Genomic DNA, 15,309 nt, shown 5'->3' on the forward strand with positions numbered 1-15,309 from the left:
TCTTTGAAAATCTTTAAAATACAATAAAAAGGTAGCACAAAAATAATGCACACTCATTGAAACCATGCAGCAAAACAAAATGCATGCTCCATTATTCTACTAGAGTGAGTGGCTTTAGTAGCACTAATCCACACTCTGGCAGATTAAAAAACATTTATATAAAATAACACCAGAGAACTCACAAATAGTGCTCTATAGAGTGAGGTAGTGTTTTCACAAAAGACTAGTCCTGATGCTCTCCTCTCTTTTAAGTATCCACACCCAAAGCTTCCCTCGTAGATACTCTTAGGCAGATGGAAATGGAAGGAGAAAGCAGAGAGTGATAGCATTGTGGCAGAATGAATGCATAAGCATCTTTGCTACATAGGAAAGTTAAGGAAAACAGTCAAAGGATTCCAGAGCAACTGACAGATATAACAAATATGCACACGTTTGTCACCGTACATTGTTTCATCAATTAATCCAGTTTCTTTAGTGCTGCAAGGCAGGCCTTTAAAAAAATTGTATATTTCAAAGTACATTGTTCTTATACAGCATTCCTCATTTCCTTGGTTTACTCTCTATATCCTATCTTTAGATTTTAACATGAGACAGTCTGACCAAGTAACTGAAAAGGGACAAGTCCTCTATACCAGTTCAGTTACTAGTCTTGGCAGACAGGGTATAAGTGTAAGGTCTTTTTCTCAGCCATGACCCATCTGTCATGGCTGTAAGTGCTTCTAACATGGATTATCCATCACAACAACAGAAATTTAGCTCGAATACCAGCACCCTAAACCTGGAATGTATTGGTAATACTAAGGATATTGGCTGTAAACTAGTTTTTAGGTACCAAAGTAATGATTATGCTACAGGATACTTTAGTGAAAACATTAAACTTAAGAAAAAAAAATCTTAATTTTTCATCTACACCCATTTTTACATTTTTTTTAAAAGGCATAGTTTTAATTTAATCAGCAATACTTCTAGTCTGACTTTCAAATGTTTCACTCCCCATTGAAAAAAATGTGGCTAGAACTAGAGATTCAGTATCCTAACATTTACACCACATTCCACAAGTAAATACGTGCCTAGTTTTTGCCAGCATGAGGATGGACACAACTGGAAGGGTATTTGCTGTTACTGTGTAATTTTAAAGCAGAAAGACACACAAACTTTTTCCTCTCATCTCAGAAAAGACCCATCTAGAGCTTTCAAGAATTTTACTAAATCAGACTAATGGCTAAAACTTGTAAGAGTTTACTTAACAGCTCTATGATGGCTTGGAAATATTCTTGTCTATAGTACCAACAGAAGTATTTTCAGTCTCTCTTTGTGAGGAAATGTATTCACAGCAACTTTTACACTCATCTCTAAGCCCTCTCCCTTTCTGTTTTATCTTTTTTGAAGCGAAACCAGGATTGAACACACATGGAGAGCGTCAGTCAGGGCCTGTTTTCCCACTTAAAATTAAAATTACCTGAACAAATGTGCTATAGTTGCACTCAACCCCCCCCCCCCCCAAAAAAAAAACACCCTGATAACATTCCAGTACCAAAGAACCCAGCTTTCCTACTGTATTACTCCTTAAGACTTTACTCCATGGTGCCACAGATAAATGCTACCAGAAAAAATATAAACAATGTGAATTTAGGAAAAGAGCACCAGATTAGGACCTAAAAATCCTGAGCTCTATTCCCAGCAATGTCTCTGGCCTGCTGGCTGACTTGGGGCAGATAATTTCCCCTTTCTGTGCCTCAGGCCACGGACAGACATAACAATCATACCAGTATCAAACTGTTCCAATATAACTGTAAAGTCTGCATGCTGCTATCATGATATGCAAGACAAAACCTGTGGGACTTCAACACAGTTTCATTCAGGGTTAAATTTATAGTGATTTATACCTATATAGAAGCACCCAGACTTAGTTATATAGGAATAGCTGACATACGCTCCTGTGAGAACTATTAATCAAGTGTTAGATACTATTATTATTATTATTATTATTATTATTATACAGTCAGATGAAAATATTGCTCCAAAAAGTGGGCAGATCTCAAGCCTCTACTGATGTTTAATAATTAAAAAAAAAAATAAAGACTTTAAATTTATCTGATCTTTCTGAGGGAAATCAGACTGAATTAAAGGGTCCTGCTACACATTCAAATTAAAGCTGGATAGAAACCAGCTACAGAGTTATTTCACATTTTCAAGCACTAAGTTTGTAGCTGGCTGGTTCTTTTTATAGCTGGATAGTCATTTTTATCATGTGATAATTACTTTACATGTGTGGCTGATCTCAATTTACTGCATTATTAACTATTTAATTGCATAATATATTATGTAGTATGTAGCAGGGGCCACAGATTTACATGAAACAGGAATATGAAGAAGGCAAAGATGACAATCTCTAATAGCATCTGTTTACTTGCTGAAGAAGGTACACTATTATGGAGAATTAGGGCTCTATGGAAGAGGGAAACAGAAAAATCTAAACACCTAATTTTAGTGAACATATTTTGTTGCATTTTGCAGATTTTTTTAAACTGAAAGATTTGCTTAATTACTGTAAAACCAAGTATTTGAGCAATTTTACAGGAAGGTCAGTACAATTTACTGAGAGCAAACTAAGACAGTAGACAAACACTTTTCTAAAAGTGCAGGAGTATCCTGAAATAAACATTAGGCAATAACAGATTACCTGGTCCAGATGATTTTGTTGAGCAAATGAGAAAAACTCTCTCAGTTTGTAGCTCTCAGTATTACTGAAGTTTAACAGGTAATATACAAGATGAAATCCCACGTAATTTGTAGGGCTACTTAAAACTTCTACTACATTCTACTTAAAACTTTCATATTGTTTTCAACTATTACTTTAGCTTTAGTCCGTATGAAATAAATGATGAACTAATGTAGCTTTTGAGAGGAGTCATATGGGAAGAAGCTAGAACTTGCTCAACTTATTTCATTTACATTTGTTTGATGTTGCATTTCAGGTGAGACTAACTTAAATATTCCCATTTTAAAAACGGCATGCTTTTATAACTCTTTTGGTTGGTAAACCTTATTTGACAATATAAATGAAATCATAATACACCAAGCTGAACTACAATAAAAACCAATAAATGCCCTGCATTTGAAAGATTGTCTAAAACTATCCCAACCATGCATCCATGGTCTGATATAAGATATCACTCATAAAAATCCTTGCCTAATGCTAGCTTTTATGTTTTTACTTAGGATGTGTTTTCCACTACCTTTTAAAATTGTGACAAACTCTTCACTAATCTGCACTCAACTGTGTGATAGCCTGTGCTTGCTGCTCTTGGGCACCCTGTGTATACATACAAGTTTAAAATGAAGACAAGTGTTCACAAACCTCTATACCTGATGAATCAGCACCCAACAAATAAGCTTGCTTGAACTCAGGGTAGTGGAGCCATCCACTTCTTTTGTCTAGGCTGATACATATTTGTTGTTGTTGGTGTTTTTTTAAAACAGTATTAATAAAATATGCAGCCTTGCTGAATCCAGTAATGGTGCATTTAAAAAAAAAATTACCTTGATAAAACAGCAGACTTTATGAAATATCTTCACATCATATAAAAATGTGGATCTTGTATTGCACACATGAAAACATGAACAAGAATAGAATATGGTATGTGTGTTAGTAAAGCAGCGCAGCATACCGTTAAGCAAGATGTGCTATAAGAAAGTAAGAGGTGCTCGAAGCAAAGGCTACTATCACAGTATGACTTACTGGAAGATTTCTTGCTGAATCCAAATACAAAATAAGCAGTGCAGAAGAAAGCCCATCATTGGCTTGGTCTTTGTCAGCTTTAACGCTTGTGAGCGCCTAAAATGAAAGATGCTAAAATGAAATGCAGTAAGCATGTTTTTGTAAATTGAACAGAAATACAAAGTTATTTCTATTCCAAATGCTAGCCCCTCCCCCAATAAATATATACCTGCATATGGTAAGACAGTACCCATGAAATAATCAAATAAAAATGCTCAAGAAAGATAAAAAGCTTGCAATAAATAATACAGTTGATTCATAACAAAAATTATATAAAATATAAGATTAAATATGGTTTCCATATATTCCTGGATACCAATACCTTTGGATGATTTTATAATCATCCTACATTTCTATCCTATAAAATACCTACATTTCTTATGAATTTAGATGCTATTTTTTTTCTGTAAACTTTCTCCCTGTTGCCTAAAAAAGCTTCTGAATTATTTTAAATACAATCATCTGGTGTAAATAAAACAAATATCCAGCACACATTCCATTACCCTACCTCCTATTCTTTCTCTATATATGCAATTTGCTGAATAACAAAACTATTTCCACGGGCAGAAGTTAGTAACCTGTGTACTTATTTCCATATCAAGAAATGTGCAAGTTCTAGTTGTTACCCTGTGAGGTTATTTTACATTTTAGGCAGGTTTTTTAGCATGCTGTTAAGCCCTCAAAATTTAACTGGTGTCAAGTCTTTAATGCCCCCCCTCCCCCCCAACATACATTGGCAGTGTTTCTTATACTTAACAGATGCCACAGAATATATTAAAAAGCCTTTTTTAAAGACAGAATTTGTGCATATTTCCATTCTTGAATCAAGCAGCTTTTGGCATACGATGAATAGCTATTTAGAACTTTCATTAGCCGAGATTTCTGCCTCAAGGAGTACATCAGAAAAAGATCACAAGGCATCAATATCACACTATTATTTACGTTTCAAGGGTGTTGCTTGTAGCCATGTTGGTCTACAGAGATAGGTAGACAAGCCTCTTAGGGTAAATGTGATATCTTTTATTAGACCAACTAAACAGCTAGAAAATTGTTTTTTTGCAAGCTTTTGGGCACAACACCCTTCTTCAGGGATTGGGAGAGTCTGCTCTTGTTTTATGTTCTCTTGGATGGGATAGAAGCCAAAATCCATGTCTCTGAAAATGCGAATGCATGGCAGTGAGGATCAGAGGTGATAGGAGACAATAGGTATGAGACAGGTAGACAGGGGCTGGGAAGGGGAGAATGTTGACCTGATGACAGAACGTAGCTGGTAAAATGTCAAGAGGTTACCTGGGGTTATCAATTGGATGGCAAGTAGGTTATAATGAGCCATAAATCCAATGTCTATATTTAGTTCATGATTTTTTGTACCTAGTAGATTTATAAAGTGAAGTTTGTAGGCTCATCTCCAAAAGCTGTTTCATAAATTCCCTTTGAGGATTAGAACTGAGAGATTGGAGAGAGAGTGGTTGTCTTGTGAGAAGTGTGCACTCGCAGGTAATTGGGTATTTTTGTCTTTGATAGATTTTTGGTGTGTGTTCATTCTAGTCCGCAGTTGTTGTTTGGTTTCTCCTACATATTTTCCATCAGGGCATTTAGTGTACTGGATAAGATGTATTACATATTTGGAGGTGCAGGTGTAAGATCCAGGAATGGTGATGGTTCTGTTGAGGGGTGTAGTTATTCCCACTCCGGCTTCTATTCCATCCAGGAAAACACAAAATAACAGCAGACTCTCCCTATGCCTGATGACAGGTGTTTGTGCCTGAAAGCTTGCAAAGAACAATTTCCCAACTATTTAGTTGGTCTAATAAAAGATATCACATTTACCCAAAGAACCCTGTCACATTATTATTTAAGTATATTTGTTTGAAAGCTGTCATTTAACTCTCTAAACAGGAGATGCAATAACTCTCTTGAAGGAGGGAAGATACAGATGGATCTGTAGAGCAGTGGTTTTCAACCTATTTTCATTTGAGAACCCCTAATAAATTTTGAATGGAAGTGCAGACACCGTTGAATTACACATGTGCATATTCACATATTTGTGATTGATAATAGTCTTGTTTCACAGACCCCTTAGACATAGTCTTTGGATCCCCACAGGTCTGCTGACCACAATTTGAAAACCACTGCCCTAAACCAGAGAATGCTCTGTTTAGATAAATACATTTTTCCCTCTAAAAATTTTCTATAGATCCTAACTTATTTCTTTAACAATGGCAGGTCAAATTCTAAGCTAGGTATGTTGTATTCCCAAACCTTATTTGAGATGAGTTGATCTGCTTTAAGCATAACACTAAGGGCAGCATTCTCTGTGGAAGTTTGAGTTTTCTAACATTTTTTCTTCTTGGAGATCCACCAGCATCAAGAGAGAGAGAGAGAGAGAGAGAGAGAGTGTGTGTGTGTGTGTGTGTGCGTGCGCGCGCGTGTGTGCACAGGACACTGTTTACTACTCATGCCTATATCGTTTAGCATTTGGCTCATCATTTATTTGGTTTATATGCCTCATATCTAAAATTTAAAAAACAACCTATCCAAGATTTATAAATAATAATAATCAGCTTCTATGGGATGGTTAGAAGAGAAGCTTTTACTATGTGGAGTTGTCCTTAAACTGAATTCCAACCATGACCAGTTGCTCAACAGTTATGTACATCTACAGAATCTCTCATATTTCCATAGAGCCTTAAAATAAATTTTAATCTCTGTGGAGTTAGTAGAATAAATCCACAAGGGAATAAATCAAATGCCTGTTGCTACTAAACAGCTAATATCTTGCAATCACAGATTTCCTTTTACCATAGTTTCATGATATTTGTTACTGAAACAACACAGATATATGACATTATATCCCTAGACATAAAACTGAACTGAAAGATTATAAAGTATTAGGGTTAGGAAAAATGGATTTTGCCAATCTTCTTAACTGTAGTGAATTAGCTTATTTAAAACATTAAAAAATAGAAACGATGAAATCAGACTGGGGTAAAGGAACACATTTCCAACTCTTATTACCTTGTCAAGATTCTCAGCAGTTGACATCAATGTGAGCCACTCCAGTTTTAAATGTAATTTTCCTTTGGAGACTTCATCCAGAGTGAACCACTGCCAACACAATAAATTAAGCAAAATGATACCAAGTAGAGTACTACCAAATGATTAGATATACTAAAAATTGGCTATTTTTAAAAAATTGTAAACAGCTTAAGTCGAGAAGAACTACAATCTGCAGAATCTGAAAGGTCCGATAGATTCAGATGTGTTGTGTCCCATAAATCAACTGCTCAGCACTTCAATATCAAATGACCAGCTTCTTAAAAAACAAAACATTTTAAGAAATCTAGATGATCTTCTAAAGTTTTTAAAAGCAGCTCTGGAGGTACAATATAATGTAGCATTATCTTAAGTCCCTATGTTGGATATAGGATAAAAAATTCCACTGCGATTAAAACATTACTTCAGCATAATAGATATAATCTTGATGAGTTCATTATGTTTAACAGTAATTCATATAGACAAAAAATAATTTGGGTTTCTATTTTTTAGAAAAGAAATAAGTAAAACAATTTCTGATACCTTGCTTGTGTTTACCAGTAAAATGAGGCAGGGTCAGTGTCGCAGGGCACAAAGGTGCCTGCTCCTTTAAGGGCAGAAACTGCCTAGAGAGAAGGCCCTAGCAGTCAAGCAGGAACCTCACAGCTGCAGGTTACCATGGCAGCAAGAATGAGGGAATTAGCCTATACCTGACCGGAAGAGGCAGGGCCTGGGGCACATATAAACCCCTGGGCTAGGACTAGAGGGCAGTTCTTTGTCAGCAGCCAAGGGGTAAGGAGCTCTCTTAGAGGAAGCTAAGTAGAGATGCTTGACTACCTGTTCTGCTTCTGGTAGGATTAAGAGGCACCAGAAGCTCACCAGGGACCCTGGCCTGCAAGGCATTTAGTGCTGGGGGGACGGTTTAATGCTTTTAAAGGGACAGAGCACACCCCGAACTGCGTGCATTATGTTATAGCCCAGGGGCCATATTTTGATTGCTGTTTGTAAACTGGTGGATCGGGCTGAGGCTATTGGGGAAGGAGGCCTCATTGGGGGCCCACTACAGTGTGGGGACCCTGGCACCAGTGTGGGCACCATGACAAGGGGGTGAGCAGACCCTGGCGACAGTGTGGGCGCCGTGGCAGGGGGGTGAGCAGACTCCGGTGCCAGAGAGGGCGTAGTTTCTGAGGCCGGATTAAGTTGAGGCCTCAGCACAAGGAGATAACATTTATATAACATCTGCGAGGCATGGGGCATGATAAAGGGGCAGTTTTGGAGTCACAAATCTAGCCCATAAGGCTGGGGGAGTACCGTAAGACCCCTCCCGAGTGTGGGGTCTAATAAAGGGGTCCAGTAACTGACAGGGTTTAGGGGAGACTGTCAGGACTGTGACTGAGCAGCAATTCAAGGGCAGCCTCCCAATCCATCATTCATAACAACAAGACATGGCAGGAAAGATTAGTAGGTGCCCACAGGGCGGAGCCAGCATGGTCACGGTGCCCTAGGGACATCACAGCCATCCCAGGGGTGGCTGTATTGTGACAGTCAGATAAAAGTAGAAGGGCTTCATTCTGTATCTTTCATTCATTCAAATAGCTTCTATTTTTGTAAGTAAACCCATTGAGGTCTTTAAAAAAAAATTCAATATGACTAAGCACAGTACTGAGGTTAATTCATACATGTAAGGTATGCCATGTTGGTCTACATGAAAAGGTGAGTAAAAAAATGAGTCCATAGCACATCTTAAACAGTAACAGACTCACCTCGTCTAGAAAACGCTCCTTCTCAACTTCAATTAGATCTATCATTAGGCTAAAAAGAGAACAGTACTTTAGAGGGGAATAACAAAACCTAGAACAGGACTTAAAAAGAAAACATTTACCCTGATGAGTTCAAGTTTTCCAACAGACTTTCAGTCTTTTTAAACTGTAATTCATATAACATTTTTACCCACATGCCATGCATTTTCTCCAAATTTGGGGCACTGATTATAGGCAGTGAAGCTGATTATTCTTTGCTGAAGCAAGCATGGAGTTGCTGCTACAAGATGGCCACAAGCTTCTCTTTTAGGCAGAAGCATGGGGGGCAGAGTCCCATGTTAACGCTTTCTAGCTGCTCTCCAAGGAAAACAGTTTTTGGCTGAGCAGCTGGAGAGCTGGTAACACTGGCCTCCATCCCTACTGCTTGCTATTTCAAAAGGAAGCTAGCAGCCACCTTGCTGAGCTGCTTGTCTAGCTCTACAACGTATCTCTAGACAAATAATTTTCTAGATTCTGCCCTCCAAAAATAAGACACCTTTTTATTTCTGAGGTGAGCGGTATGCAAGAAAATATGGGAGTATATTTTACAAAACCCCTCATAAATATGCAAGAAATTTAAACAGTCAAAAACAGTTTTTTTCTTTTTAGAAAGAGATCTTCTGTGGCATTTACCTTCCCAGAAAATCATCTTTGTCTGGGTCTTCATCAAAGAGCTCAATCTCCAACTCCTGTCCTGGGTGTTCATACACTAAAGCCTAGAAGCATAATCCTTATTAGTTTATAAAAACATAAGAACTTGCCCAGTAGCCTTTATCACACAGTAGCAGAGTCAATGCTGAACTGGTTAGGACCAGGATTTTTTCTGCTGTTCCTTGCTCACTTGTAGCCTCCAGCATTTAAGGTCTAAGAAGTTCTGATTCAGAGGCTGTGCCCTTAACTCCCACGGTCAATAGCTACTAATGCACCTTTTTCTCCAAGCATTTGTCCAATCCCTTTTTGAATCTGGCTAAACTCTCTGCTTCCACAACATCTTGTGACAATGAGCTCCACACTTTAATTACATGTTGTGTGAAAAAGAACTCCCTTTTATTAGTTTTCAACTCACTACCTATGAGTTTCATTTTATGACTCCTAGTTCTTATATATAACCTGTACCACTGAGTTTACCTAGTGAATTCTGCAATATAAACAGAGCAATAATGAAACACTCTGAACCACAGCATTGCTAAGGGTTTGTCAACATAAAATAAAATTAATTCATAAATATTTCACCTGAATTTGAGACCAAGTCAAATTTGTAAGCTGGCTGGACACTAGATACTAAGGACTGAACACCAATATTGATTTTTATGACACACTATAATTTACCTGATTCCTGAAATTCTTCCCCCACACTACAGGCTATAATGATCTTCCTCCCCTTTTGGTACTTCTTGATCTCCCAGTAATCACTTTTCTTTTCTTCTGCTGTTAGTCTGCTAATCCTGAGAATTTCTCCCCCTCCAATTTAACAGCTCTAGCCACTGTTCTTAACAATCACTGTGCTTGCTTTCCTCCTCAGACCTAAAAAATGGCCTGCATTTGAAAGCTGTCTAACTTTATCGCAACTATGCAGCTGGTCCAATGAAAGTTATCACCCCCCCCAAAATTCTTGCCTGTTGCATAGAACTATTTTGGCATTTAAATGCTGGGAATGAGTGGCACTAATATCCTAGCAGCATTAGAAATTGCATGCAAAGTTCGGATGAAGTCTAGATGAAACCTCAGAATTTTCTGGCTTTAGACAAACATAATTAAAATGAACTGCCTGTTTCTGTGTATGCAAATATGTATGCTACAGCATTGCATCCTAATTTAACACTATTTCACTTTTAAAGTAGATAAAAATTGCTACTTTTGTATACACTGAAGGCAAAATATAAAACAACAAATATTCCTCTCAAGGAATGGGATTCATCTGGTCTACTCTGACATTCATACTATTTATTAATATATTTTAACAGAACATCCAGAATTGATTTTTAGAAATACTGAGACTAAGCCCACAACAAACAGAACAATCAATAAAGCATTTCCAAAACAATAACTAGGATTTTAGCAGATGACATCCAGAAGTTTCTTTAGGAAATCAACATAGTATTTTCCATCAGCCTGAAAAAGGTACCTCAGTAGAAAACAACTTTATATTGCGTATGTGCATGAAGTATATGTGTATAATACATCTTCCCATGGTTTGTACCTCATAAACTTCATTCCATTTTGGATTCAGATTTTCTTTGATGACCTTGCTTTGGAAGATCTGGTTGCCAACACGAACGATTCCATAAGGGTCTGACTTTCCTTTGACAATTCCTTTTAAATATGTATCTTTCCCTTCCAGATCCTGAGCTTCAATAAAGTGTATCCTTACAACACCCTGAGCAAAGCAAGAAAAACAGTTTACCTACTGATCTAAAAATCTAGGTTTGTTAATATTTTGAATAGCAGTTTCTTTAAACTCTTTTAAAAATGTCCATTATTATTCCATCAAGAATAAAACTTTCATTTGTCTTTTCAAACATTTATATAGCAATAAATAATTTTATCAACCTAAAAAAGCAAGAGAGAGACAGAGAGACAGAGAGAGAGAGAAAAGAAACCACTATTTTGAGGGTCAGGATAATTAAAATACTAATTGTACTTTTTGTAATGCCAGTCTGCAAGAGCTTATATATGGGACCCAGGAGAAGATGTATAACCAGATCTTCCCCCATACATCTTTGGGAGGAGAAAGGGGGCAGTGATTTCTCCCTTTGGCACTTAGCCGTGACATGAAGAAATTTCATCTTTGGCATGAAATAAAATCCAAGCTGCAATGTAGTAAGCGTATTACTGTTACCAGCAGATGCGTCAAAGCTAATGTCCAGTTTTTCCACTGAAACTATGCACAGCACATTTTATTCTTAGTTCTTTAAGAGAAAACCATGAGCAATGCAGTCAGGTATAGATTTGGAGTCCAACTTACAGTTGTCAAACATTAACTCTTTACAAACTTTCTAAATGGAAATTTAACATAAAGTAACTTCTGTTGCATATTGAAGCAAGAGAGATATACATAAATAGATAAACGTTTGTCTTGAAAAAAAGTGCTTACCTTTGGTATAGGGAACCGCAACTGAGCAAGTTGCACTTCACTGACCAATGGGACTGTGATTCGATTTGGAAGCACCAGGTAGTTTGATATTATATCCAATATAATTGTATCTGATAAGCCACTGTTGGAGAAAACATATCTATTATCTAACAAGACAAATCATTTTTAGAAATATTCTATTAAATATTAACATACTGAAGTTGCTTGAACATGAATACCTGGCATCCTCTCAACAAAAAATTCCACCACAAAAATAATCACTCTTAAAATACTAATGTATTGCATGCAAAAATACTATACTGAGCCTAATTAAAAACACTGTGCTTTAGACCATTATTGTAGCCTTTTTATTTACAACTCTAGGCTTAAGAAAACAATGAATTTAACATCCGTTAATATGGAATATCTTCAAGGAAAAATTCTGTGAATAGTAGAAAAATGTTTTTAAAAAAGCACATTCAGTATTTATTTCCTACATGAGTCTGGGCCTTTTTTTGTTGCTCACCAACTTAGCTACTAGGCAGCAGTGCACCTCTTTCCTGTGGAAGTTTTCAGAGTAGTTTTCCTTTCACTTATGTTCTTCCCAATATTTTTCACTTCAAATGGCCACCAGGTGGAAGCAAGAGATCCAAAACAGTGGGTAAGACCTAAAATGTGTATATACTTCATCTCTTTCCCCTAACAAGTATAAATAACCTGCACCTCTGCAAGCACCATCCAGAATAAATGGCTACTGAATAAAGTATAAGTCTGTTATCTCCATTACTTATTGATGAAGCATATGTTTACTGTTCTGTTTTAGTTTTTAAGTGTTCTTGTCATGATCTAAGTGCTTTTAAAAGTAAGTTCAGCCATTATTCGATAGTAACAAACCCAGCTGTCATTTGCATGAGTTCAGAACAATTAGCAGGATTTTCATTAAAGAAAAGAAATTGTTTTGTGTAAAAGAATGAAGGATAGCTTGAGGCAGGCAGAAAACTGATGTTTTACTTGCAAGGGAGAGTGGCACTACACCGGTTAGGAATCATTAACAAAACTCTCCTAAAATATTCTGATGAGACAGTATTAAGCTTTGAGTAAAACTGGCATACTTTGGGGAAACCATGGTCTCACTAGCAAAAAATTGGACAGAATTCACCACTGGTGTAGCAGGGTATGAGAGTCTGCAGTAGCATTAAATGGCACAAAAGAGTAAAAATACCCGAGCCTTTTCTAAACTACATCTTCACTAGTGGTAAACTGAGGATTTCAAGTTTTGCCAATTTATGTGCCTGAAAGATGCTATTTTAAAGTCTCAGTGTAGACAGGGCTTAAGATATAAATAATAGTTTCAGTAGAACAAAGGTCTGGCGACTCACAGCATTACACACAATATTACCAATTAGTTTAATCAATTAGTAAAGTTTCCTAAAATCGAATCTGTACTCAGGAATAGTACTGATTCAGCATTTGGCATAATTGGACCAGTTCTGGTTGCTATGGATCGATAAAGTCAAGCCAGCATTTACAATGACTGAACTAACCAAGGGATAAATCCTGGAATTCCCTTCTGTGCAGTGTACTAACTTGTCCAAGTGCGGAATTGGGGCTATTTTCACATGCTGACAAGGCCCAAATCATATGCTTTTAATTACGTCTCCCCATTTGGATAAAGAGTTTGTAATTGGCAAACAACAATCACCTCTCTGCCACTGGAACACACATATTACAGTAGTCAGTTCAGTCACTCTTATCTCACGCAAAACCAGCCATCTTTTGTCATACACCTGGATCGTCACTAGTGCAAAACTGGACAGTCACACCACTGCCCACACACATAACCTCAGAATTGTATTTCTCTGCTAACACATTTAAATCTAAAGACAACTGCAACATCACAACATTTTATCTGAAGCAAAAACACAGAACTGAGATCCTAGCACTATTATTCCTAGCTTTGGCTGGATTACTTTCAATCACTTTATTAATAATTGTATTATTTTTCTTGAATTGCTGAACTAAGTATCTAAATAAGATGAACTTTAATGCTACTATTTAAAGACTTTGTCCTCATGCCTCCAATACTTTTTCTCCATCAATGAGCAAATTAACTAAAGGATTACCCCCTCTCAGCCCCGTCCGTAGGCACAATGATCTCTACCAGAAATCTGAGCTCCAATTTGAAGCGGTAGGGGTGGTCATGTAATAAAACTGATCTTTAAAGCATCTTAGGGAAATGTTTTTATCTCTGTTGTGCTGGTGGTATATAAATCTCTATAAAAGGACTAAAGCTAGACATTTGTGACATTTTAGCCAATAATAATAACATGTTATCCAACTCAAGCAAAGCAAGGCAAAAAAATATATAATGGCGAGAGTGCGACAGGGGTGTGTGATTACACAGTTAACTGTAATGGGTAGAGATTTACTGGTTAACCTCAACTATTTACCATTCTGAGCTTGGGCCTGTTGAACTGAGACAAAACTGGAATTGCTACATTTTTCTTTACTCCAAGAATATTTACCTAGGTAAAGAGAATGCAAGAAAGCCTTCTGTCTTGTGCCAAATTATTCATTACTTCGGACTGCAAAATATGCCATATATTTACTGAAACAGTTTAAGTTCGTATAACAAGCCAATATGCAGTCCTTGCTATAAAAAACCCATCATTTGCTGACAATCATTCCATCATATTTCCCCTATACCTCAAATAAGAAACAAACTGTATGAGGGGAAAGTATTTCTTAGGATAATATATCTTTTATTGGACCAACTACATAGTTGGAATAGAGTTAGACAAGCTTTTGAATGCAAGACATGCTTCATCAGGTCTGAGCAGTAAAAGCAGTAATTATAGCATCTGTTAAAATATGACTGATTTAGCAGCACTAACCTAATTGCTGTCATAGGGAGTCAGGAACTGCAAGTCTGTCTCAGAATTGTACTCTGAGAGTGGCCAGCTGTAGATGGTTTAAACGTATTGCAAGAAAACTCATAGGGGACAATTATGAAGTATCTTGCCCAGTAGTGAAGTTTCTTCCTAACGCCCATCAGTTACTGATTCATATTTACCATGAATCATAGAAAATGAGGCTCAGGAAATCATTTAGTCTAACTCTCTGTTCAAGACTAGATATTAGGAACATTTTCTAACTATAAAATAGTTTAGACAGGAATAATTCAACCTTGCTGCAATTTTAGCACATTACTGCCTGTCCTTTGACACAGAACAAATACTGATCATTATTGTTTTTAACATACTTTCTGTATTTAAAGACCTATCAAATTCCCATTTAGTCGTCTCTTTACATTAAATAACAATTAATGCAATTAATCTGTTAATTGACATACTGCTGCACACTGGAGGAATTAAATGGCATGACAAAATGTGGAATATTTTTGTGGCTGTTTTCCTAAAATATGCACAATATTTTTGTGGCTAGTTTCCATCACAGCTTAAACAGCACTTGGTATGTATAGTGGCATTTCATTTTAATTGTGGAAAAAAACTGATTTGGGGGGTTTTAAATCATAGAATTTGCAGGGTTTTTAATCAAAAAATTCAATTTTTAAACAGAGAAAACCAGGATTCCTGGTTATCAGGGAGCCGGTGCTCTTT

The 15,309-nt window shown here is 36.8% G+C and overlaps 1 protein-coding gene across 1 annotated transcript in view; it reads right to left on the reverse strand.

Annotated features, from left to right (window-relative positions):
* Nucleotides 1-15,309, reverse strand: part of ESYT2 (extended synaptotagmin 2) — a 93,122-nt gene that overhangs the window by 28,854 nt on the left and 48,959 nt on the right. The window contains exons 8-13 of the mRNA XM_006018563.3: nucleotides 11,711-11,831; nucleotides 10,817-10,993; nucleotides 9,250-9,332; nucleotides 8,581-8,629; nucleotides 6,800-6,889; nucleotides 3,743-3,838 (exon numbers count right to left, since the gene is read on the reverse strand). Of these exons, the coding sequence (XP_006018625.1) occupies nucleotides 3,743-3,838; nucleotides 6,800-6,889; nucleotides 8,581-8,629; nucleotides 9,250-9,332; nucleotides 10,817-10,993; nucleotides 11,711-11,831 (616 nt within the window). The remainder of the gene's footprint in view (nucleotides 1-3,742; nucleotides 3,839-6,799; nucleotides 6,890-8,580; nucleotides 8,630-9,249; nucleotides 9,333-10,816; nucleotides 10,994-11,710; nucleotides 11,832-15,309) is intronic.

Source organism: Alligator sinensis, unplaced genomic scaffold (genome assembly GCF_000455745.1).
Source record: "Alligator sinensis unplaced genomic scaffold, ASM45574v1 scaffold601_1, whole genome shotgun sequence".
Lineage (NCBI taxonomy): Eukaryota > Metazoa > Chordata > Crocodylia > Alligatoridae > Alligator > Alligator sinensis.